Below are 24,529 nucleotides of genomic sequence, written 5' to 3' on the forward strand. Positions count from 1 at the left end.
GTGCTGATCGGAATGTCAATATTCAACAAATCATTTCACCCTTATACCACCAAATTGTTTGTTCAGAATCCCAGGGTAGAAAGATACACCTGTATTCTTGCATACAAGGAAATGGCTTTACTTAAAATTTCATCCTTGCTATTTTTTCTGAACTTACTGTATCATGATGTACATGTGTTACAATCTCTGTATTTCAGTTTATTGCTAACGTTTTCATGGGAAAAGGGTAGGTTATAAGTTTTATGAATCTTTGCATCTTGTCTTTTCAGGGTTGCCTTCCTCTTGTGCTCATGTTTGATATGAAGGAAGAAATTGAAGTAGAACCACAGTTTATAACACAGCTAATGGAGCAGTTAGATGTCTTCATAAGCATTAAGCCGAAGCCAAAGCAACCAAGCAAGGTTGGTGAAAAGCTAATATATTCTCTTTATGCTTTCATGACAACTTTTCAGAGCTGATGAGTTGACATGTCTGCTCCTCCTCCCTAACTTAATGGATCATAAACTTGTGAAAGGCATATATATTTTCTGCTTGAAATATCAATTTAAATGTTATAACAGCTCTCCTTTATGGTAATTTGACTTTTTCATTAAATATTTGACAATACAGAGATTAGCTTTTGTATGGAAGATACTGATAAAAGAAATAAACTATGAGGAGATAAATTGTATCTGACTAGAACTACTCTTGATTTGTTTTTAGAGAAATTCGTCTTAAATTGCAGCTCCCCCATGTAACTGCAGTGTTCTTTAGCAATCAGAATTAAACAAAAACAACAAAAAATACAAACAAACAAAAAAACCCCAACCAAATAATATGAGAAAAGTCTGACTGTGTTCTACACAAGATGTTAAAAAGAACCACAAGAAACAGAATTACAAAATACCTCTAATGGGAGATGTTCATTGTAAAATATTCAAGCAAGTATGGATAGGAGACTCTCAGTTATCTGCATGGTTGTATAGAATACCATAACAAACAAAAATTTCAAAATATTAAATGACCATTCCATTGTGTCAATAAGTAAGCTTCTCTGTGTAGGAATATATAAAATCAATACAAAGAAACATCGTGTAGACAATGTACAGGAAACAATGTTTTTCGTAATTTAATTTTCTAGGCATTTGTTACTTTATTCTCAGACAGCTATGGATTTAATAGCTGAATTTAGTATGAACAACTTTTTTGTCCACTTTGAGGTATAGACCTCTGATAGAAGATAAGATTTTTAGTTATTGGTTCACTTCTAGATCTTGGGGCACTTAAGATTTGATATACCACATAGCACCAAGGTACAATAATAATTGTTTTTCTTAGACAGAAAGGGCTTTCATCATTCTCATTGTCAAAGTGCATACAAAATCCCTAAACTTAGTGTCAAAGCCACTGAATTTGAGTAGTTGCTAATGGACATTATCTCATGCTGTCTCACACTGCTGTTACTGATAGCCATGAGGGAGTGTTAAGAGGTGTGTGTTGTAGATTCATGTTATATAGTTGTGTTACTCATTGGTTTTCCTTTTTTGTTGTTTTTTGTTTTCTTTCCCTACAGTCTGTGATTGTAAAAAGTGTTGAACGAAATGCCTTAAATATGTATGAGGCACGGAAATGTCTCTTGGGACTTGAAAGTAGTGGAGTTACCGTAGCATCAAATCCCTCTGTCTCATGCCCTGTTGGTCTGTCTTGTCCTGGTTTGGATATCTTGTCCTCAGCAGGACTAGGACTCACTGGGCTTGGTATGCATTCTATTCTATATATATCTTTATATTTTTTCTATAGATACATATTTGTTTGAAACTTAATTCACTTGTACTAGAAAAAAGGACCAGATGTGTATTTTGCATAAGGAATCATGTTAAAGCATTAGAGAATTCCAAAAGCATCTGGCCTTTCAAGGGCTTGTTGTTGTAAAACTTCCTCCAAGGCTTTCACAATCAGCCGTGTGACTCATCTCTGTAGAAAATCCCCTGGAAGCTCGCAAACCACTCGGTTGGAAGTGAAAGGGGGGGAAATACAGGTGAAGTAGGACATTGCTTTTACAACTTTCAGAAGAATCTCTTTCAAATGAAATTTCTTCTTTGGTAATATTGCAATGTCTCAGGCTGTCCTGAATTTGAGTAGGTACTTAAACCTGTCAACAGTACCATGAAAGTTAACATAGCTAACACCACATTTCAGTTCTGGCTGTATCTCACTGTGATTGAGGGATGCACGTGCTACTAGTTTAGACCTTCCTATCCTAAATTTCATACTGATAAGTAATGTGTAAGCTTTCTATCTTAATGTAATCTTGTAGAAGCGCATAGTCCAGACTGGAATTACCATTTTATTTTCAAGCTCTGCAAATACCCTATTATCAGAACTGTGTAGAAAACCAAGCAGTCCCAGAAGAATTTGGTGACAAATCTTGACACTGGTTCTTGAAACTCGGAGTTCTCATGTAACCACCATGCTCCCTTGCGACCTGCCATCCAGGAGTGCTGTGTAGTTCCATGTCAGATGCTTTCTTGGGGGTCACACGGGGGCAAGTGTTTGTGCCATTTGACTGTGATTTTTTTTTTTTAATGCTGCTTTTGTTACCGTTCTTGTCATGCCTGCACTTTGGGGTTGTGTCTTTACCTCTTTAGAGTATAGTGCTGAACTGCCTTGTGAATGCTCTTACATGAAGAGCTGGTTTGAGAGAATGCTTTGGGAATAAGCAATGCATTTGGGGGATGATTTGCAGTCAGTATTGAAGATGCAAAAAGGAATTGAACAGTTAGTGTGGAAGCAGTGGTTCTTAGAAAAAGGTTATTGTCTGAAATGAAAGTAAGGTTGTGCAGTGCAGTTGCTTGCTTGTTCTCTAAGTGATGCTTCTTTGAAACAAACTGACAGAAGCAATGAAGGGGATACAGAGGGATGGTGGGGCTGAGAAGCAGCCAGTGCAGAATCGTTGTTCTGCCAATAGTTAGAGTCCAGTAGAAGGACATGAGATGCTGCAATTCTTCTTGAATATATGATTCCCAGTTTAAGAATGCTTGTTCTTAATGTGTTCTCTGCACGAAATTAACAGCAGGTTTAATGTTAAAATTTGTAAAATACATGCTGGTGCAATTTAGTGGGTTTTTGTTTAATTGGTACTCTTGTAAAAATGTTTTTCTGTAAGTCTTAACTAAATATTCACTTGTATCATTTTTTGCAGGCCTTTTAGGTCCAACAGCCCTGTCAGTCAACACCTCAACTGCTCCAAACTCTCTGCTGAATGCCCTCAATAGCTCTGTGAGTCCCTTACAGAGTCCAAGTTCAGGCACGCCTAGTCCCACGTTATGGGCAACATCTCTTGCTAACGCGAATGCCACAGGTTGGTAGAAGTTAAATGTAAATTAAATTAGTTGTGCAACAGTAAGTTGTTAGAATGACTATTGAAAAGTCCAGAATCATTCATTCTTTAGAGTCTTAATAATTTCTTAAGTTTATCTTAACACAGATCGATAAGTATCCAAATTTATAATAAAAGCTTATGACATGCTGTCACATGCAATGTTTTGATCTGTTTTATATAGGAAACTATGTTAACCTACAAAGTAATGGTTAGATAAAGCATTATGTTTTTGGCATGCAATTCTAATGGAAACTTGTTTAGTGATGTATCAAAGCCACGTAGAGATTTATATAAATCTCTATAGTACTTGAGAAAGTTAAATGAGAAACTTAATCAGAACATAACCGAATTTTGTTACAGGTTTTTCTGCTATTCCCCACCTAATGATACCGTCTACTGCCCAAGCAACTTTAACTAGTATTCTGTTGTCTGGAGTACCTAGTTACAGTCAGAACACTCCCTCTCCACCACCAGGCTTGACTCCTGTTGAAGTCCATGTGAACGGCATGCAATCAGAGAGTAAAAAAGGGTCACCTTCTTTAAATGGTCATGTAAAGGTAGGTGATATGATGTTATCTCTGGAGAACCAGCTCTGTTTGTAATAAACCTCTACTAAGAAGAGCTGAAAGAGAAAACTAGCTACATTAGTAGATTCTTAAAGCTACTAATTTTAGAAATTGAACAGTGGTGTTTTCAAAATACGACTTAAAGATTGAAAAATGGAACATTCAAGCATATTGTTCTCCTATATCAGGAATTAATTTCTTGTTCTCCTGCACAGATAGAAAAGGGAAATTCTTTCAACATTTCCTTAAGCATAACAATCACTTTAGTGATTTTTGACAATCATTTCAGACCTCAAATATCAAGTATGCTGCACTGTCTGCCACATCGCTAGGAGAGAATGTGTTGAGCACAAACCACAGTGATCCGGTAAGACAAACAAGTACTCATGGTGCCTCAGAACAAGTAGCTGCCAAGTCAAATAGTGCAGAAGGTAAAATTCTGATATTTTATTCTTTTGTCTGGTAGTGTTTGTGCAGTCTATGTACAGTTCATGAAACAAAAATGTAAATATATTGCCTGTGCATTGGTTTTGCAGCCATGTTGAAGGAAAATATCGCTGGATGTCCCAGATTTGTTTTCAAAGAAAGTAAATAGAAGGTGTAGTATCTGAGCTGTACTGTTGATAGAAACACCTTAAGTCAACGTAAATGCGCTTGTAACATTTTATTTATTCCCTAAGAGCAGAGGGAAATAACCTATGAAAATTTTAGTATGTTTTGCAGCAGCTTAACTTCATTGCTTAAAACAATCTCTGCTGGTTTAAATGACGTATTTTTTTAATGCAAGGAAAGATTTAATGCCTTTGAGAAGTTTATTGCATAAAATTATGTGTAGATCAAACCTAGATGACACTGGCAAACAGAATTTATTTACATGTTTTATGACAATATTTCAGTTATGCTGCCTTTTAGGAGCTAAAGGAACTAATGAACTGTTCCTGTCATTCTTGGAGGGAGGGAAAGCCAGTTCCACTTCAGACTTGAGCAAATATGTGTAAAGGCCTCGTTTCCCTTGCAAATACTGATCAACAAGGAGATGCTCTTTTATTAAGGGTTGTGGTCATTTGAAATGCTGATTTGAATAAAAGGTACATTGCCCAATTAAGGTGATAAATATTTGTAAAAACACATGCTAAAGATACCTGAACATTAAGAGGGGAGCTTTTATTTCAGCAAAAGTTATCTGAGCACCTGGCAAAGCTTATTAAAACTGGATATAAAATCAAATTTGTTTGAAATACTTAGTCACTTCTGATTGTCAGTCTTCAGATTTAATATTAACTAATATCACTTAAAATATTTTTTTTTTAAAAAAGATGCTTAGTGTGTCTACTATATATGTGAATACTAGCACCTTTTTTGTGCATTTGAACTTACATTTCTGACCAAGTTGTTATCCCTGAAGACTAGAATAATTCTGTAAGGAGGAAGAGCAGGTTTTGTTCTATAGTTGTCATTCCTTCAGTAACTTCACTAGAACATGAGGGTTTTGTTTAACTATTCTCTTCATTGGTCTTGTAGGTTGCAATGATGCTTTTGTAGAAGTGGGCATGCCAAGAAGTCCATCCCATTCAGCAAATACCAGTGATCTGAAGCAGATGATGAGCTCTTCCAAACAGGCCTGTTCTAAGAGACAAACGGTTGAATTACTGCAAGGCACCAAAAACTCTCATTTACAGTAAGTTAAATGTGCAAATACAGATTAATGGAACTTTCACCGTGCAAAAATACTTAACATGTTTTTGTAGGTAGAAGGTGTGGTTCAGTCATAAGATACTCAAAGAGCTGATTTAAATTGGACTTGATTTTTCATCACATTGGGCATTAATAACCTCCCCAGTTTGTCTGATAATTGCAAACTTTGAATGCTTTTTGTACATCCTAAGTATTTTTCTTTGGTTTGAAAAAAATAAATGCCTTTCCTCTCCCACAAAAGAGTGGGGATTTTTTTTCAGAGTAACTTTCACTACCTATTTCTAAAGGATACATTTGTTACACTTTCCTTTTTTTTTATTGATTGCTTTGAGAACAATTTCTAACTGACAGCCTTTTTCCTTTTGTGTGTACTTGAGGCTGTTCTCTTAGAAAAACAATATTCGGGGCATAACAGCATGTTCTCAAACACTTGTCTCAATGATTTTTTGTTTGTTTGGGTTTTTTTAATGAGCCAGCAGTGGGAAAGGCTCTTTTGAGTCATAATATGTCTTGGCAACACAGGTTTTGTGCTTAATGCAATGTTTTAGCCAATCTACTTTAAGTAGTGTTTTCACTGTTCCTTTTGGGAACTGTTTATCATCACTCTTTTGAGATGCATATTTTCTCTTACCTGATTTATATACACTGTTAAAGCTATAATATGTATTTCATTAATTCTGCTCTCAGAGTTTAGAAATCCAAGGGTTCCTGCTTAACCAGACTCAGTTGTTTGTATGTCACAGTTGTTTGTATGTCTTGTTCTTTTTGTTGAGGATGTAGTGTTCACAGTTTCCTTAGGGCATTTTTCTGGGGTAGTCTACAGCATCTAAAACATGGTCACTTTGCTTTGAAGTAAGAGTTTATACTCTTCTAGAGTAGGCATAAAATGTGGCTGATTTTTAGAAAGAAAAGATTACATTAAGAGGCGCTTTGGCATGTAGGACTGCAATTACTGAAGCTTTAAAAGCAAGTAGGACCGATGTTAACTTTCTTAGTCCCCATTATGCGTGTCTCTTTATCCTACTACTGTCAATGTTAGACCTGCTGGCTGAGCAAGGCTAAAAGGTATGAAGTCACGCTGTGTAGGGATTGCATGTGATAATTCCAGATACCAGACAGCTCAAACCTGAATCTATAAACTATGCCTCATACTTGATAATATAGGAAGCAGCAATGTGTGCTTTGTTTCACTGACAGAGAAACAGGTGAAGGGAAGCTGAGACTTTGGAAATATTGCTAAAAACACTGAGATGTTTGTGTACTGGCATTTCTTGAATTTGGCTGCCAAACTCCTCAGGGTAAAGCTCAATTATCAAAATTGCATTGAATGTTCACTGCTTGTGAAAAAGAAGACTGGAGTTAATACTGACTTTGCTCCTGCAGTACCACAGAGAGGCTGCTGTCAGAAGCAGAGTTAAGTGCTTCTGAAAGTCCCATGGCTGATAAAAAGGCTCCTGGAAGTGAACGGGCAGCAGAGCGAGCAGCAGCTGCACAGCAGAACTCTGAAAGAGCACGTCTAGCTCCGCAGCCGTCATATGTAAATATGCAGGTATGTTTCCCTGAAGAACCCCAAATCTAGTGCAAAACTTCATAACTGCAAAGTGAAATTACCATGGAATGCCAAGGTGACCACTGACCAGCAGACTGACTTGCCATTACCATTTCAGTAAACGCACTTCCCAGCAAAGTCGTTAACTCTTTCAACTAAAGAGTGGGTTGTCAACTAAGTCTTGAAGACAAAAAAGCCCTTATGCTTCTGCTGAATAAGAAAAATTTAAGTACAGAATAAATTGCATGGCTATATTAGTCTCACAAGCATCATTTGTGTGTAAAAAAAAAAAAAAAAAAAAATCTTACATCGTTGCTTTGAGAAAAGAGAATTATATATACAAAAGACATTTTACAACTTTTCATAAGCAGTGTCAACACAATTTTTTTCTATAGCTTCAGGTTCATATACAGGGGGATTTACTGGAGTAACTACACTGGTTTTGCTTTACAAATACGGATCTGTACATATACTCCTTTTTTTCTTGTACTGTTCCTACTCGGTTAACTACAGCCTACTACTATACTATAAAGTACTACCGTGTTATTGCAAATCTCCCCAAAGAGAGAGACCCCTTTGACTGTTTGTCAAGCTGTCGTAAGAGAGTAGTTTTCAGTATAGATCTGTCGGTGTGGGCATAACTAGACTGCATGGGGTAGTGGAACAAGATTAAGGTTAGTGTTTTACAGCCCTTTTCCTTATCAGAGCTCTAGTTATTTCAAGTAGTGAATTTAACACTTCAGGCCAAATACTGCTTTTTTGTAGTTTTATGTGTATGTTTAGACTTGATAATCCGTAATTCAAAGAAGTGTAACTTACTCAACCAGGGGTATTTAAACTTCAAATCTTCCATTGTCATAAGTAGTGCAAATACAGGGGTTTTTTTAATTCTCTCAAAACTTAGGTTCTTTTCCTTTCAGAAGATGAGTGTATGGAGAAGAACTAAACTTGAAAGATTATTAAAAATAACTGTGGTGGCTAGATTTGCTGTCTAAGATATATATTATCTTTTTTGTACTGTTGAGGAATGTTTTAAATGCTAAGAACACATGATAAAGGAAGAGAAACTATGCTTGGAAAAAGTCTTATTAAAAAAAAATTAAAAATTCTGCCTAACCAGTTTGTAAATACTGCTGCAGCCGCGCTCACGTGGATATCAGATGGTTATTTAAAATCTTTGTTATCTATGTTTGAGTGAACACTTTAACTAAGGCTCTAACTGGACTACTGACAAATTATTGTGCAGCACTTCAGGTTTCTCCTAGATGTAGTCACTGGCCACTTTCAAAACCTTTGTTTTTACAAAGAGCTGAGTGCTGGAATGACGTTTGGTTAGAATGGCGATTAAGATATCCTCTGCATGTTTAATTTTTAGGCATTTGACTATGAACAGAAGAAGCTACTAGCAACCAAAGGTATGTGGATAAACAGTGACTTCTGAAAAGTTTGTTAGTACATGGCTGAAAGAATTTTCTGAAGCTTCAGTTTTGTAATTTGATTTTTAATCAAATTTAAAGCTGATAGTGAAACATTTGCATATTAGTTTTCATGTTCCAAAAATTTCTTAATACCAACATAGTATAAAATACAGTATAAACAACTCACAGATGGGAGATGCTCTGTGTGAGTATATCCATATGCAAACGATCCACGTTGTTTTCAGAGACCTCACAGCTGTAATACTTGATTTTATTTGGATGCAAATTAAACTTTAAGATATTTGTCATACTGGCAAAGTTGCTCCTTAGTTCAGGGATAAATTACGTTACAAAATTGATAAGGGACTTAACCATATCTTTGACCCTGTTAAAAATAAACCAAATACCCCCACACCATAAGAAAACCAGAAACCCTCCTTTTTGAAACAGATACAATTCTTTTGGCTTCATTGCAGCCCTATGGGGTTATCTGTCTTCTGACAGAGTTAATTGCCTTAAGGGAGGGTAGGATTCAAGCTGTGTAGCAAGTGGAGGTGTTTAGAGTTTACCGTTTGATGGGTTGAAGTCTATTACCATACATGACTTCAGGGTTATCATCTCAGTACCTTTACTAAGGTTGAGATTTACTAATTTGTCTCTGTATTTTTTCAGCTATGTTAAAGAAGCCAGTTGTAACGGAAGTGAGAACTCCAACAAATACGTGGAGTGGTTTGGGGTTCTCTAAATCTATGCCTGCAGAAACTATCAAGGAACTAAGAAGAGCGAATCATGTATCGTACAAGCCATCTATGACAACTACGTATGAGGTATAAAAAAGCTATACTGTAATGGAAATCTTATTTCTAGTGAATGATACAGTTGTTCCTCTTGAGTAATGTCTATAACTTTTGTAAAAAGAAGTTTTGCAGATAAGATTTTTAGCTTTCCTTTTAGGGTTCTAAATATTTTTTATTGTGAAAAATGTTTCTTACGTAAATATTAAGACATATGGAACACATTCAGCCCAACACACAAAACTATACCTGCTTTATGAATCTTACTCTAGCTTTATAGAAGTCCGCTCCTGAAAATATATTTGTTTAAAGAAACTTAAAACAACTTATGGGACCAAATGTCTCAATAGTTATAGGCAAGTGGTAGAAATTTTGTAACCTAATTGAAACAATGTGTATGTAACAGATAAACTATATAATGTGAATCACTGCATAGTGGAGCAGAATGTTAGAACAAGAAATGGCTGCAGCTCATCTTATCTTCTGTTGACAAAGCTGTAGAACTGGAAGATCTTGCTCTATTTGCGCTATTCACTGGGCCCAGAAATTTCCCAGGGAGAAGGCAGCCATAGGGTCCAGCAAGTCTCTTCAGAGTCTCACCATGGGAATCTTGCAGGGAATTTATGTTCCTTTCTTTTCAGAGGCGTTCTGAAGTTGCTTTTTAGTGTGTTGCCTTGCTGTAATCTTTTCCAGCTTCCATAGAGACACCTTTTTCCTTATTTCTGTCCTACTTACATAAAATGTAAATGCTATGTGTCTTCAGGACTGGGACATCATACAGCTTTTCTCTAGGATATACCTATCTTTTAATGCAAAAGAAATATTCAACCATGGTAAAAATGTGCCTTGGTGTTCCCCACTTGACGTGAACTTTTTGTCATTCAACTACATGTAATAGGTTTGGATAGACGTAATGAGCTTGCAGTAGTAACTAGGGGGAGAGGAAAAGCTACAAACCAAAGTTGGTGGGTTTTTTTTTTACATACTTTTCTATACTGATTGAGCTGAGGTGGGGTTTTCTCCCAAACCCTGATGCACTCCTAAAAGTCTCTAAGCAGGCATGTCATTCTAACCAAAAACACTCTTTCCAGTGAAATGATAGCGTGTTAGGACTCCTGTTTCCATTGTTTGGTATGATCTATTGTGGAAACATCTGGGGAAGCTAAAAAACTTGGATTCCTTGTATCCTCCTTCTGTTTAGCAGTCTTCAACATCATTGGTTATTAGAGGCAGTACCGCCACACTTCCTCCATACGTATGCACCTTTGAGAGTCATGTGCTGAAGTCTGAACAGACATAGTAGTGGTATTATAGTCTAATGTCTAGGAAGTTAATTTGTAAAATAAGCTCACCAAACATACTTCATCTTCACTGTGGTATTTTACTGTGCATTGAGTTTTCCAGAAACATTGGATGACATCTTTTTTACTTCACAACTATTAGCCGTCACTATGATCTAACATAATGTAGAGGCCCTGTCTTTTCTTGCTTTTCTGTAAGACTTGAAGTCAATTTCTGCCTTTCTTCATTTCTTGAGTCATACTAACCAGAGCTCACACCCTCCTGATTTTGCCCATGAAAAGGAGCTTTTGCCTTTTTTCTTCAGTGGTGTCAATTTTCCTGAATAGTAGAAAAGATTGCTGCCTCCTAAGTTACGCTTTTCAATTGGAATTTGATGCACGTGTATAGAATTAAATTGTTCTTTTGGTTCCACAATTTTTAGTTCATGTAAGTGTGTGGTATCAATAATGTCCATCTCTTTTTGAGTACATCCCCACCCAATTCCATAGTTAACTGCTGCTTTCAGGGAATACTGTTCCCTTATTTTGGAACGTTCTCACCTACAGTGGTGAGAGTTGATAATTAGTACTTTACAGGAATATGAAAATCTATTTAAAAAAAAAATCTGCAAATTCACAAACCATTGCAGAATTGTTGTTGTTGTATTATATACCATGTTGTTGTCAAGTATTGTGTACTTGATCCACTTATCTTCAGATAGATGTTCTGTTATGTTCTCTTCCGTGTGAAGGGATATAGTTGATAGACTGCTTTGTCTAGAATTTGTGTGGGAATTTGATACCGTGGAACGTTTTGGAAACAAACTTGGAAATACTGAGCAGTTTATTTTGAAGCATGGTCTTTAAATAACTTCTGCTTAAAATCTGTAAACTGCATATGTTTTAAGCACACCTGCTGTTTTTGTGTCTGGTTTGCAATTATTTGACTATTGATCAACTGCCAAAAGAATGTTTGCAAGCCTTAAAAGCTGTTTTTTTAAACTGAGCTGCTTCAAAGAAAACATCTGAGTCACAATGAAACTTCTGTTTTCTGCCCAAATTTTCTCTTTTTGATTTGCAGGGTTCCTCAATGTCTCTCTCACGGTCCAACAGTCGGGAGCACCTGGGAAGTGGCAGTGAATCTGATAACTGGAGAGACCGTAATGGGCTTGGACCCACAGCTCATAATGAATTTGTCTCCTCAATTGGCAGCCCCAAACGGAAACAAAATAAATCAGGTTAATAATTTCTTAAGATCTGAAATTTAAAAAAAAAAAAAATCATGTTGATATCAATGAATATTTATTTTAATATAAATGTTTCTTGACATCACTAGGGATTTAAATTACCGGCACCTGTAAAGTAAATGTATTTTACAAATTGAAAAGTGAAAGCATATGCAAGATTGTGTAACATGATATACAACATGATATAAAGGAAAACTTTTAAGGAAATTTTTTAAATTAAAGACATTCTTGCTGAAAGCTCTTTGCTGTCTTGGAAGGGGTTTTTCAAGGTGTACTGAAAACAGACCTATATAAAAGATTATTTCTAGACTACTGTTGTTCTGCTCTGTTATCGATGCAACAACAGCCACCAGGTCTTTATTGGGCTATGTGCTCGCTGGTGGAGAAGTCATAATCTGTGCTGATTCTGAATTTTAAAGCATGATTCTCTTTATGGTGATAAAATAAGGCTGTCCATATGTTTGGCATGACCTAGCACATGATTTTAAACACTGGTTTCTGTGGATACAGGCTGTAAATCTTGTAATTACTTATTAAACAACGTTTAAAACTCACAAATTAAAATTTTACTTCAGTTGAACTCTTTGAAACTTAATTTCTTTTTTTTTAATAACTTAATATATGCCTTTCTGAAAGAGTGAAAAATGGAGGTAGAGAATACTGGTCCATACTAACTAACTGCATTATGGGGAAATAACTGCTCTGGCTGTTTTTACTTTTTTTGTTGCATTTTTCTTATAAAGTTGAATAAAACCTAAATCCCAGATTAACTGCAAAGTACACAGATGTAAAAGTTGGGCATTCTAAGAAAGGATAGCTTCAATTAGAGAAAATATTCATGGTTGGTATACTTGGAATTATTTATTATTTTAAAAAGCACATTAGTTCAGCTGTGAATGGCTGCGTACCATATTCTAAGTACTCACAGAACAAGAGAGATGAAAAGTTTATCTTTTAAATCAAGCCATTGATGTTTCCAAGTTAATTGGACAAAAATGGAAGTTCTAAGTTAATCAAAATAAATGAGGATTAAAAATCTATTTACATATGCATTAGAAGAAAATTAGAAATGCAAATACATTGGTGGTGGGGGAAACTGTTCTATAGCAGCTGTAGCTTTCTCGAGAATGAAATGTGTGGAGGAGGGACAAAAGAAATAGTTATGAGTTGGCTGAACAAATGTATTTACCTTAATGTATAGGTGCCAGAGTACTAAAATTTAAGTGTTCATTGACACAATTGCATAGTAGTGTTGAATTTCTTCTTTGTTTTTAAGATAATGCTTCCTGACTGCACCAGTAAGAAATATTTCTTAATATTCAGTTTTCAATATGTGACCTTGCATCTGCCCTGAGTGTAGGATCATGAATTTCTGTTTGGGTATTTTTAATGTTATCTTACTCTGATAGTGAAGAAATTCAGGCATCACCTTTTAAAGTCTAAAAATCAACTTAGTTATTGCTTCATTTGTCAAACTCAATGTTCACATTTTCAACGTTGAATGGTTTACTGTATTTTAAAACTCTTTTCCAAAATGGAGCTGAGGTTGATAGAAATTCTCCAAACTCTGTAAATCCAATCCCAAATGCTTCTAATTAGTCTGTGCCCAGAAAACAAGAAATGTAGCATAGCCAGTTGTGAAAAATGGTGGTTTTCACATCCTATTGGAATTTTATAGTGGAGGCCATAGCATAAGTCTCGGGGGCAATCTTAATTTTACTCACCTGGGAAAGTATCCTTTACCTCCTGCAGGCCTCTTATGCATTCACTGCTGTTCTTTCCTGTGTCAGTAACGAGGGAGCACTCACGATGGCCCCATTTACACAAATGCCTGATGCACTCCCTGGGAGCTATCCTTTTCTTACACAGTATGAGAAAAAATAATTATGAACTATGTGACTACACACTACCAGCATGCACACACAGAGGAAAGGAATTGCACTGCTAAATCAGTTTTTTGGGTTTTTTTAAGAACCTCACCCTGGAAACTTTTTTTAAAGATACACCTTTTAGGAATGTGATTTTAAAATTGTGTGGGGAGTGAATTTCCAGTTTTAGTCTGTTATAAAACTATTGCACTTATTTTTTTTTGTCTGTATTGTATGAAAATAATAGCCAAATCACGTGGCTACTAGGCAGTTCCTTTACCAGGAATTGCTCCAGCATGGTTTACTCCCCATCCGGACTAAAAAGGGCTGGTTGCATTTGCGTGCAATGGTGTTTTCCAAAATATTCACTGGAGAAAAGAGGAGAGGGCTTAGAAGGAGGAAAAGCAACGGGGTCTTACAGCCTTTTCCCCTGTATGAGTTCCTGACTTGTATCCATGTGACAGTTCACATAATGTGATTTTATTCTTTCTATAGAAAACAAACACTGGAACTTAATTAACAAAAAACTTGCTTTATGCTGTTCATTCTCTCAGACCACTGAGAGGCTTTTTTTGCTGAATAATAAAGATGTAAATATTTTGTTAATTTAATGCTCTAATTGAATACAATGTTGATATGACAGAAAATTGTGCACTTCTGTGATGTGACTAAAAAGTGCACTTCTTCCCTTTCAGCTGAACACTATCTCAGTAGCAGTAATTACATGGACTGCATTTCCTCGCTGACAGGAAGCAATGGCTGTAACCTGAACAGTTTGTTCAAGGGATCTGATCTGCCCGAGCTGTTCAGCAAACTTGGTTTGGGCAAATACACAGATGTATTCCAACAGCAAGAGGTTAGTATTCCTTTGAAAGACACTTTTGTGTTTGTAGCATGTTTTCCAGCAGTAGTTGTTCTCTCTCTTGACCACTAAGAAGTCTCACTTTGTGGAAGGATATTCGTGAGCTGTTCTTTCAAAGCTGTATCATGTGTCTTTCAATAGCCAACCTGTACATGAGTACTGTTTTGTCCTGCACCTTTGATTTATACTTAACAAAGAATTGAACTAGGGTTTTAGGTTTGGGGTTGTTTTTTTTTTTTTTCATTCAAGGAAATTTAAACCTTGGCTCCTACTTGTAAACTAGGATGCTAACTAGAATTTAATAGCTTTCGGTCAACTTCATGTATAGGTTATGGAAATCCAGTCTGCATTCGGTAGTAATGTCTTGTCTCGGCTGATGCTGGGGTCACATATATTCATCCCTCGCCTCTTCCCTTGTGTGCCAGTTGACTTCCTTTGATCCACTCCCAACAGGGAGATATGGTCAGTCATCTCTGTGAGCTTTCTGCCTCCACACCAACTAATCTCAGTTTAGTCCAAATGGTAGTATTTTATATCTGTAGAATACTATCTAGGTAGAGTCAACTTGATTATCTGCAGATAGTTTATTCTGGTGAGAGATTTAACTGTGTCACAAAAGTACAGTGAGCCCAGCTGCAAGACTTATTGGCTTAGACATAGAGCCCCTGAGCTTGTCCTGAAAGCACTGTAGTTGTATGTGGGAAGGTGTATGTGTCACACCGCTGGAACTGGGGGTACTAGGGAGCAAAACAGATGTCTGTGTGGATTGTGTCAGTACCTTATGTAGTACAGGGGAAGGACCACAGCTGGATTTGGCATCTTCCTGTGTTCTGGACCCATGTGTCTGTTTCACAGCTTTATCAGCAGTGAGGTCTGCACCAGTTGCTGGTCTTGGATTTGCACCTGCATGTTTTCTCTTAATAGACCACACAAAGTGGGTTTTTGCAGATTGCCATGTCATTAAGAGAACCGTGCATGTGTTCATGAAGAACAAACTCCAAGATGACCTTCCACTCATGTTGCACAAGTTGCTCTGCTGTGCCAATATTTAGCTTCAGATTTGCTTCTACGAGAGGAAAACTGTGCACACCAGGGGCACGTTGAAGTGTGTACTACACTAGTCCAAGGGTAGATATGAGGCAAATTTGTACCTTCTCCTGTGCGCTAAGTCACTTATGTATATGTGCTCACAGAATCGTCCTGAGTCCACTGAAGTGTATTGCTGCTGTCTCAGCTCGGGGGCAGCTGGATCTGGTGCGTTTCCTGCCAGCATTTCTTGTCTCTCTCTAATCATGCTGCTTAAGTGCTATAGGGGAATTTTATTCCTGTGTAGTACTGCACAAAAGTGCTTAGGAACTGGCTGCACCTGAGCTAATGAACTTTTTGGATTGCAAAGCACTGGCAGGTGTGGGATAGACACCAGCAGGGGTTTGCCTGCAACCAGTCTGAAAGTGGCAAGGTCAATCCTCAATATGAGCGAATAAATCCAGCTGTGCCTCAATTAAACCTAAGGAACTGTACACAGAATTCTCTCCTCTGTACTCCCCTGCATGTTCCATAATACCCATATTATCCAGTCATTAATCCTTTCCTATTATCTTAGTCACTCTCCTAAAAAGGAGAGATGGCTGTATTGGTTTCTAACACTAAAGATGGCTTTTCCTTGACAGGTGGGTTTTTGTTTTGGTTTTTCTTACCTCAAGTTGCTGATTAGGTGTGAGATGAGCCAAGTAGTTTGGCCAGAGTGAAAGCTAAACAATTTTCCACCACATTTCTGTGAATTTTATTGGGAGGAAGAAAACCCGCAAACATACATGGTTGCACACACTTTGGAATGCTATGAAATACTCAGTGCTTTAATTCAAATGCGTCACCCGTAGTTGGGCAATCATCCTCTGCTAACCTACTATAGTCTGAAGCACCTACGATATCTACAGACATATATACCTGGCTATTCCCAAGTACATTGCAGCAATTGTGGTAAATACTCAAAATCTCGAGAGTCACAAATAAATAAGATTAATTATCTTCTGTGCTTGTCTAAAACTGCTCGCTTTTTAGTTTCTCTTTTTCTGTCAGAAATGCAGAGTAGCAAATTGAGCAACTGTGTGAAGAATCCATTGGAAAGCAATGATTGCTGTTTACATGCAAAGAATAGGTTGGCAGAGTAACTGTAAAATGCAGTAGGAAAAAAAATTGTGAAGCTATTCTGAACCACATTTATGGCTTCATACTTTTGGGGAGAGACTTGTTTTGCATGATTTGCCTATTTCTTTTTACTCTAGATTGATCTGCAGACATTCCTTACTCTTACTGATCAAGATTTGAAAGAGTTAGGAATTACCACTTTTGGTGCCAGAAGAAAAATGCTGCTTGCAATCTCAGGTAAATAACACAGATTTGTTGATTTTAAGTATTGTTTGTATTCTTCTCACTTGAGTTGTGTGTTTAGAGTTGACAGAGGATCTTGGAAAGACTGAAAAGTAAGAATGTAGTCCACAGAGGTCATATTGGCTTGCCCCTCATCAGCAGGCACTTAAAACCAGGCTTCATAGAGCTTTCACATTACCAAATAAGATTTCAGTTGCATAGTCCTGTGTCCCCTTGTAAAGTTGGAGCTTGGTAGAAAGTTTGTTTTACAGCAGATTGTGAACTTTGTTTTATGCCCCAAAACTGTAGGTCCTAGAAGCTCTGGGATTACAGGCTCTGCAGAGTCTGAACGGCACTACATACCGGTCGGAACTGGCATTTTCAGGCTTTTGGTTCCTTGTCCCCCACTTTATTGATTAGCAGAGCAATCATTCTACTGGGAAAAACTGCCTGGGTTTTGGGGGGCTTTGTTTTTCGTTTTTTTGGTTTTTTGTTTGTTTTTTTCCCCAAGGCCAGTTGTTTCTGCAAAACGTATAGGTTTGAAAAGAAACACCTAAGTCTTATTTGGAATTTTTGCAACCCACTTTAGTTGAAAGGTTGTCTTGTACCCTACATGCAGAAAGATGAAGGCCAAATATAATTTCTTACAATGTGTTGTAGTACATAATGCCTAACTAGATTTTTTTCGAATTGTAACAACTAGCATGAGATTTCATATTACATTGTCTAGGCAATGAATCTGTATCAGAGGAAGGGTTTTCTTCAGATGCTTCACTGTAACACTAGATCATTTTTCTCCCAATTGCATCTCTTCTGATGCCATTAGTGAATGTTTTCTATGAATTTAAAATGGTGGCATAAAGAGGTAAAAATGCAATGTACTTAGTTCAATAGCAGTCATGAAAATCTATGTAATCTTTCACTGATTTGTATCTATCACGGAGTTTGTTTACAAGAATAGAAAAGTGGGGAAAGGAAAAACATTTTGGATGAGCATTTGCTAATACAAGCTTAGGGTGCATGTTTGAATCAGAGGTGAGCATCTGTTTTTTCTGAAAATCCTTACTAAGATATTGCTTCAGTGTTGTGTTTAAAGAATTGTGCCTTGAGAAATTATCAAGTTGCCAATAAGCTTTTCTGTCATCTCAGTTTACATTGCATGGTTGTGCTGCAGCCGTACATTCTGTGTGCATGTACCTTCAGGAAGATTGCAGCCTTTGGGTATTATAACAGAACCTTTTTAAAGTGTTTCAGCTATGTCAATTTGATCTAAATCAATATTGCAAAATATTATCTACTCCACACTGTATCAGTGCCAATTAAGAATTGCACCAAATAGGTGCCTGCGTCCCAAGCAGCCTCTATGAGTCTTAACCTGGCACTCTTACTATCCTGTTGAACTGTTAAATTGAACGAGTACCTCACAGACATTTTCAGTTCATACTGTTCTGTCTAAAATATTTTCTTTGCTTAAATAGAAATTTTGCTTTTGCTTTAAATCAAAATATTGAAATTTAATTTCTGATGAGAAATTTTTTTGTGTGACCTTTATAGAGCTGAATAAAAACCGAAGAAAGCTCTTTGACCCATCAAACATACGTGCCTCATTCCTGGAAGGTGGAGCTAGTGGAAGACTGCCGCGTCAGTATCATTCGGACATTGCTAGTGTCAGCGGTCGCTGGTAGCAGTAAGTCGTGGCTCAGAAAGTCAGCTGTAAAGATGGACATGGCAATCCTGTGGACAGCCTTCACTGCACACCACCCTCTGCACTTTGGGAGTTTGGGTGTCAAGGACCAAAGCATTTTGTCTGCACAATACTGTGCCAAAAAAAAAGAAAACACATTTTGTCTGTTGTCTTTCAGAACACCAAATGTGGGTTACGTTTTACTCGTGTAGATTGGACAGAATTTGCAATAATAATAATATAGGGTTCTTTGTTTAGTATTTTATTACCTATAACTATAATGTATGCACTGAATTTTTACTTTGTTGAATGAAGGAAGAATGAAGAGCTGGGATGCCAGAGAGCATAGATTTTGGGTTTTTATCAAGATGGATTTTTCTGGTACTGCTTAAAATAATTATTGAGGTCTTTCTGCACTTTACATGTTCTGATTTCTTGTCCTGTGGAAATATATTTCTCTTTCATTTCCATATCAATTTTTATATTGGCACTAATCAAATTTTTTTCAGGTGTTCCTGCATTAAGTCACATCTCACTATAATGGTACTAGAAACTCGTTCTTAGGCAGATTTTTCCCCCTCTGTCTCCCTGGTAGTTATCTGAAGAGACTGTTCCAAATCAAGCCACTTAGTAGTGGACCAGTCCTATTACGCTCTTATGAAGCAGTCTAATGCTGCTTGCAATAATACTCACTCACTGTAACAGATGCAATGAAAGACCAAAATGGACCTTGCAATATTAACCCTTTGCAGTCATCATATTTAACTGCTGCCTGTTATGCTAAAACTGTTTTTAATGGTTGTCTCAAAGCAAAGGGCTATTTTTAGTACCCTGCCACTAAAGGACACTTATTTATATCAGACTTTTATTTTTAGATTCTATACACCTACAATACGTAACAGATTAAACTGATCTACTGCAGATTTATGGTAGAGAATGAAAGGCTTTCATCAAACTAGAGCTCTGGGCTGTCAGTTTGATTAAACAGACAACTAATCTAATTTGACAAGACAGCACTGTTGCCATTTAATAAGTGACGCATATTACTTACATGACTATGCATGCAGCAATTAAGAGACCTACGTAAAATAGGTGTAATAGCATCTGTTTTGTTCAATCTAGATTTGTAATTGTCAGCTGCAAAAGTGTTTAAAACTCTGGAGATGAACTATTTCTGAAACAAGTTATGTTCAACAGAAAGAGTCCATATTATAAGTGGCTAGAGCTAACTATTGCATTCTTATACTGTGAAAGTCCGAATGATTTGGCAATATTATTCCTCTGTCTTTACCATTGTCTCGTTATGGGTTTATGAAGGGTTCTGATATAATGAAGGAATTCATAAAGTGCCTCTTTCTGCAATGCAATATGAAGTTTCCAAGCATTAATTTGTTGAAAAGCATTCCCATAAGAAATATTGTGAATTACCTCTACTGTAATGTATTATTTATGTTCAGTGTACAAGCCTTTTGAGATGGACATAAACCACTGTCAAGTGCTCTTAACAGAAGGCATTAGAATAACATTTACAGTAGTTGGTTTTTATGCAAAAATGGGTGAGAAATAGTTTTGACACTTTCCATGGATAATTCTTTTAAGGTGAGAATACAAAATGATGTATAGAGAAATTTGCACACAGAAAGGGAATTTAAAGAAACTATTACTTGAGGGCATAGATGATCAAGCAATAATATAAAGTCTTGCTGCGGTTAGCAAAAAATAACTGCTCAGTACTCATTTCAGCCATATCTACTTAATGGTGTATAGCTGGGTGACTTCTCCTGTAGACCAAGGAGCAGTTAGCTTCCTCTGGTTTTAAAATTGTACTAGAGATCTGAATGGATAAAACTGCATCTTGTACACGTGCAGTTGTTCACATCAAAGTTACTGTGCTCAAATGCCAGAAGTCAATATCCACATATCTATGAGATACTTGTGTGTATGTGTGTTACACGGGCAAGAGCAACTTCATGGAAACCTCGTGGAAGCCACAACTTCTAATTCTAAAACTATTTACACTTGTCCTTACTTCTAAGCATGTAGGTAGTTCCATTCACATGGACTACATGCTCACAGATAAGCTGTCATTTAAGTGATTGCATCTGTAAGACCAGTGTTTGCAAATCAAAGTGTATTCAGTCATGTTAATTTTATAAAATATTTTTAATGAAATAAATATTCAGCAGCACTTTGTACAGAATTTTCTGCAACCCCTTCTTGCTTGTTTTGCCTAAACTTTAGAAGCATCAAAAAACCTTTATACTCTTAGATTGTTAATCTTTCTTAAGTACATACTATGTATCTAGACAGTACTATACTCAGAAACTGATTTTATTACAGTATTAAGTTGATGTGGTCTTTTGCTGAGCAGTGCTTATATCATCTACACCAAAGTGAAGAATTTCCCATTAACAACGTTATTTTTCAAGAGGGCTTCACACAAAAAAAGAACACACTGGAAGAAAAAAATTTCTCACTTATTTTGATTCCACAAAGGGAATATGACAGTACAGTGTACCGTATTGTTAGTGTTATATTATGCACAAATATTTGACTTGCTACATAAAAATGTTAGTTTTAAATCTGTGCCTTAATAGTGACCAGTTATCTGTAAATATAGAGCAGATACAGATTGTATTTTTGTGGGTTGTGTCCTTTTAGTGATTTTTTTTTTAAATAAAAGATGAAATTAAAACATTAAAAATGGGAATTTTCAAAACTAATCAATGTTGCATAAAATAAATTTATATAACTCCCTTGTATTCTGATTGGTTAATTAAGTATTTTTTATATAGACCCAGTTCCAGGGATGCTTACTTGTTAATAAAATATAAAAAGCAGTATTTGACATACTTGCAACATGTTTCTTTCACATGCTAACGCTCCATGTGTTTTACTATTCTTTTTATGTCACATACAGTGTGTTTGTCTGGCTTTTAAATGAGAATGCTTTTTTGACATACCTCTCCTTAAAAAGGAATAGGAAAGGAGTTAAATTATCTCAGGTTCAATTCATAGCAGGTCTTAATGGTTTGGTTTACATGAGTTTTATTCTTTCTCTGGTCTTCCTGTTTTAATGACTATATATGTTTTGGTGTGGTTAGCAGGACCGTTGTATGTACTCTTTCATGGTGGTCATTATACTATCGCTTCCAGTGTAGAAGTGGAAAAAACCGATAGGGATTCTTTATTTGGGATGCTGGCCACACAACCGGTCAGAATCTAGTGAGAGGCATAGCTTTCACACTGAGGTAATATGTACATAATGTTACATCAGTCTTGTCTGTTTGCTTGACATGTAGTGATACAAGTTTAATATTACTTACCTCACTCAGTGCATTCAGGCATTGCAATATTGCAGTCTAATGTGTTTTCCTTGTTAACTATTTTATACACGCAGGTCTCCGCTTAAATAACAGTATTCCTGGCTCACCGACCTTTTAAAAATCTGTGAGTATCTGAATAGCTACTGGGAATTGCAGATGTGGGAACAAGTCTGGGAAGGGGACAGATGAACAAGCTCTTCTGTTGAGGACAACTGAAGGGTATGTTGCTGAGTACCAACTCACAAGGCATTGGCATAAACTACATGGAAATTGCACAGGCAGATGGACTTGCAAGTTGCACAGCGTTTCTGATGCCTGAGCAATAGTGAACTACAGAGGTCTGAAGCAAGATAGTTTCCTCTGTGGACCATTTATTTGGGAATATTGCTTCTAATGGACCACCATGTGGCTTCAGTCAGCAGAGTGTTAAAGATGGTGTGGGAAAGAGGAGGAATGGTGATGGAGCATCAGAGCTAGATGGCCGCTCTCCTTGCGGTGCAAGCAGTGTTCCCAGCAGCTGGCATGGCACGGCATGAACAGGATTGCTCCCTGAACAGAGGTTTCACTGTCCAGATGCTCATCGCCTCTCTCTGCTACCAGTCAGAAGAGCAAAACTGGTGATTTCTAGTTGGAAGAGGAAGATGTCTACTAAGAAATGTTGCCAATACACAAGAGAAAAGAGATGGATTCTCCAAGCTGTGTAAAGGTTAACAGTGAGACATCTGTCCTTACTGTTTGACTCCACTCCGATCAAGTGCTTGGTGGAGGAGACTTATTTTTCCAAAGCCCTGGAAAACATGGTTACAAAAGGTGTATGAGTACTGTTGCAGGCTGGTCAGGAAAGGTGTGGTAGGCAAGGATATTCAGAAACTTGTGCTTGTACTGTGAAGTAAGCCAAGAAGTATTTGATTCCAGATAAGTCTGGACACTGCTGGAGCTACCTTTTATACTTGAAGAACCGGCTTACTTTGTGTCGTAGACATCTGAGCAAAAGAAAGGCTTGGCTTTTATTTGGAGTTGCTGCAAAGTTATTGAGGATTTGAGAAGATGGAAAAGCAAATGGACTTCCAGAAATTTTTGCAATAGGCATCATTGGTGTCTACAAGATTTTCAACAGCTTCTCTGAAAGTGGAGAACTGTAAAGACATGTAGGCAGCTCGGGAAAGTGTTTACAGAATGCCTGAAATGGTTAAAAGATAAATGAACTCTTATTTTGAATTGGGGGTAGTTGTGAGTGAAGAAAACCTGAAACACACCACACAATAAACTCATGCTTTTGGTATAAATTTCCTTTATTTTTCTTCTGGCTTAAGATACTATCTGGGTCATTTCTATATCTGAAAACTAAATCCAGAAATTACAAGAGGCTTTTTGCAGATTGTGATTTGCCATTGTATTAAGGAAAATTTGGATTTATCTTTGTTTCCTGTGCTACAGACATACAGAAGTTTCTGTTTATAGTGTTCCTGATTTTAATGTTTTACATGATTTCATGCATCAACAAAGCAAATTTTACAAAATATTTATAGAACTTAACAGAATTTATAGGCTCAATATGAGTCAGCAGTGTGCCCTGGCAGCCAAAAGGGCAAACCGCATCCTGGGGTGCATCAAACACAGCATAACCAGCTGGTCAAAAGAGGTGATTATCCCAATGTAAGCATTGGTGCAGCCTCACCTTGGGTACTGTGTGCAGTTCTGGGCCCCACAATTTAAGAAGGATGTGAAGGTCCTTGAATGTGTCCAGAGGAGGGCAACAAAGCTGGTGACAGGGCTGGAAGGAATGTCCTCTGAGGAGCGGCCAAGGACTCTGGGTTTGTCTAGTTTGGAGAAAAGGAGGCTGAGGGGCGACCTCATTGCTCTCTGCAGGTTCCTGAGGAGGGGACCTGGAGAGGGAGGCGCTGATCTCTTCTCCCTGGGATCCAGTGGTAGGATGTGTGGGAATCGTTCAAAGCTGCATCAGGGAAGGTTCAGACTGGACATTAGGAAACATTTCTTTACCAAGAGGATGTTCAAACACTGGAACAGGCTTCCTAGGGAGGTGGTTGATGCCCCAAGCCTGTCAGTGTTTGAGAGGCATTTGGACAATGCCCTTAATGACATGCTTTAGCTTTTGGTCAGCCCTGAGTTGGTCAGGCAGTTGGACTAGATGATTGTTGTAGGTCCCTTCCAACTGAAATATTTTATTCTATTCTATAAATCAAAATAGAGTAGTAGAACAGTCATGTTTGCCATTTTTTAATATTGACACAACTATTAGTAGGAGCTAATGGTTGTTAATTAGATTATTTTTCCTCTCACTTTGTAGAAAGTACAAAGAACGGACTATTAAACTACTATTAAAGAACGGACTCAAATGTTAACAAACTACTTACTGTAATAAGGTTTAATAGCAAAACAACCATAAAGAAAAGCAAAAACAATTAACTCATAACTTCTGATCAAAAAGCAAGTTTTCAGCCTTGAAGGAAAAAAATTGTTTGCAAACTCTCAAGTTGTTGGGTTTTTT

At 37.0% G+C, this 24,529-nt stretch overlaps 1 protein-coding gene across 1 annotated transcript in view; it reads left to right on the forward strand.

The window, feature by feature from the left end:
• The window catches only part of BICC1 (BicC family RNA binding protein 1), a 115,790-nt gene extending 94,334 nt beyond the window's left edge, over window positions 1-21,456 (forward strand). The window contains exons 9-21 of the mRNA XM_076339295.1: window positions 270-401; window positions 1,553-1,736; window positions 3,182-3,340; window positions 3,722-3,918; window positions 4,217-4,358; window positions 5,449-5,605; window positions 7,006-7,171; window positions 8,547-8,586; window positions 9,262-9,416; window positions 11,745-11,901; window positions 14,474-14,634; window positions 16,926-17,025; window positions 18,565-21,456. Coding sequence (XP_076195410.1) covers window positions 270-401; window positions 1,553-1,736; window positions 3,182-3,340; window positions 3,722-3,918; window positions 4,217-4,358; window positions 5,449-5,605; window positions 7,006-7,171; window positions 8,547-8,586; window positions 9,262-9,416; window positions 11,745-11,901; window positions 14,474-14,634; window positions 16,926-17,025; window positions 18,565-18,695 — 1,881 coding nt within the window. The 3' untranslated portion in view covers window positions 18,696-21,456. The remainder of the gene's footprint in view (window positions 1-269; window positions 402-1,552; window positions 1,737-3,181; window positions 3,341-3,721; window positions 3,919-4,216; window positions 4,359-5,448; window positions 5,606-7,005; window positions 7,172-8,546; window positions 8,587-9,261; window positions 9,417-11,744; window positions 11,902-14,473; window positions 14,635-16,925; window positions 17,026-18,564) is intronic.
• Window positions 21,457-24,529: the final 3,073 nt, after the last annotated feature.

The sequence above is a fragment of the Aptenodytes patagonicus genome, chromosome 5, assembly GCF_965638725.1.
Source record: "Aptenodytes patagonicus chromosome 5, bAptPat1.pri.cur, whole genome shotgun sequence".
In the NCBI taxonomy this organism is placed as follows: domain Eukaryota; kingdom Metazoa; phylum Chordata; class Aves; order Sphenisciformes; family Spheniscidae; genus Aptenodytes; species Aptenodytes patagonicus.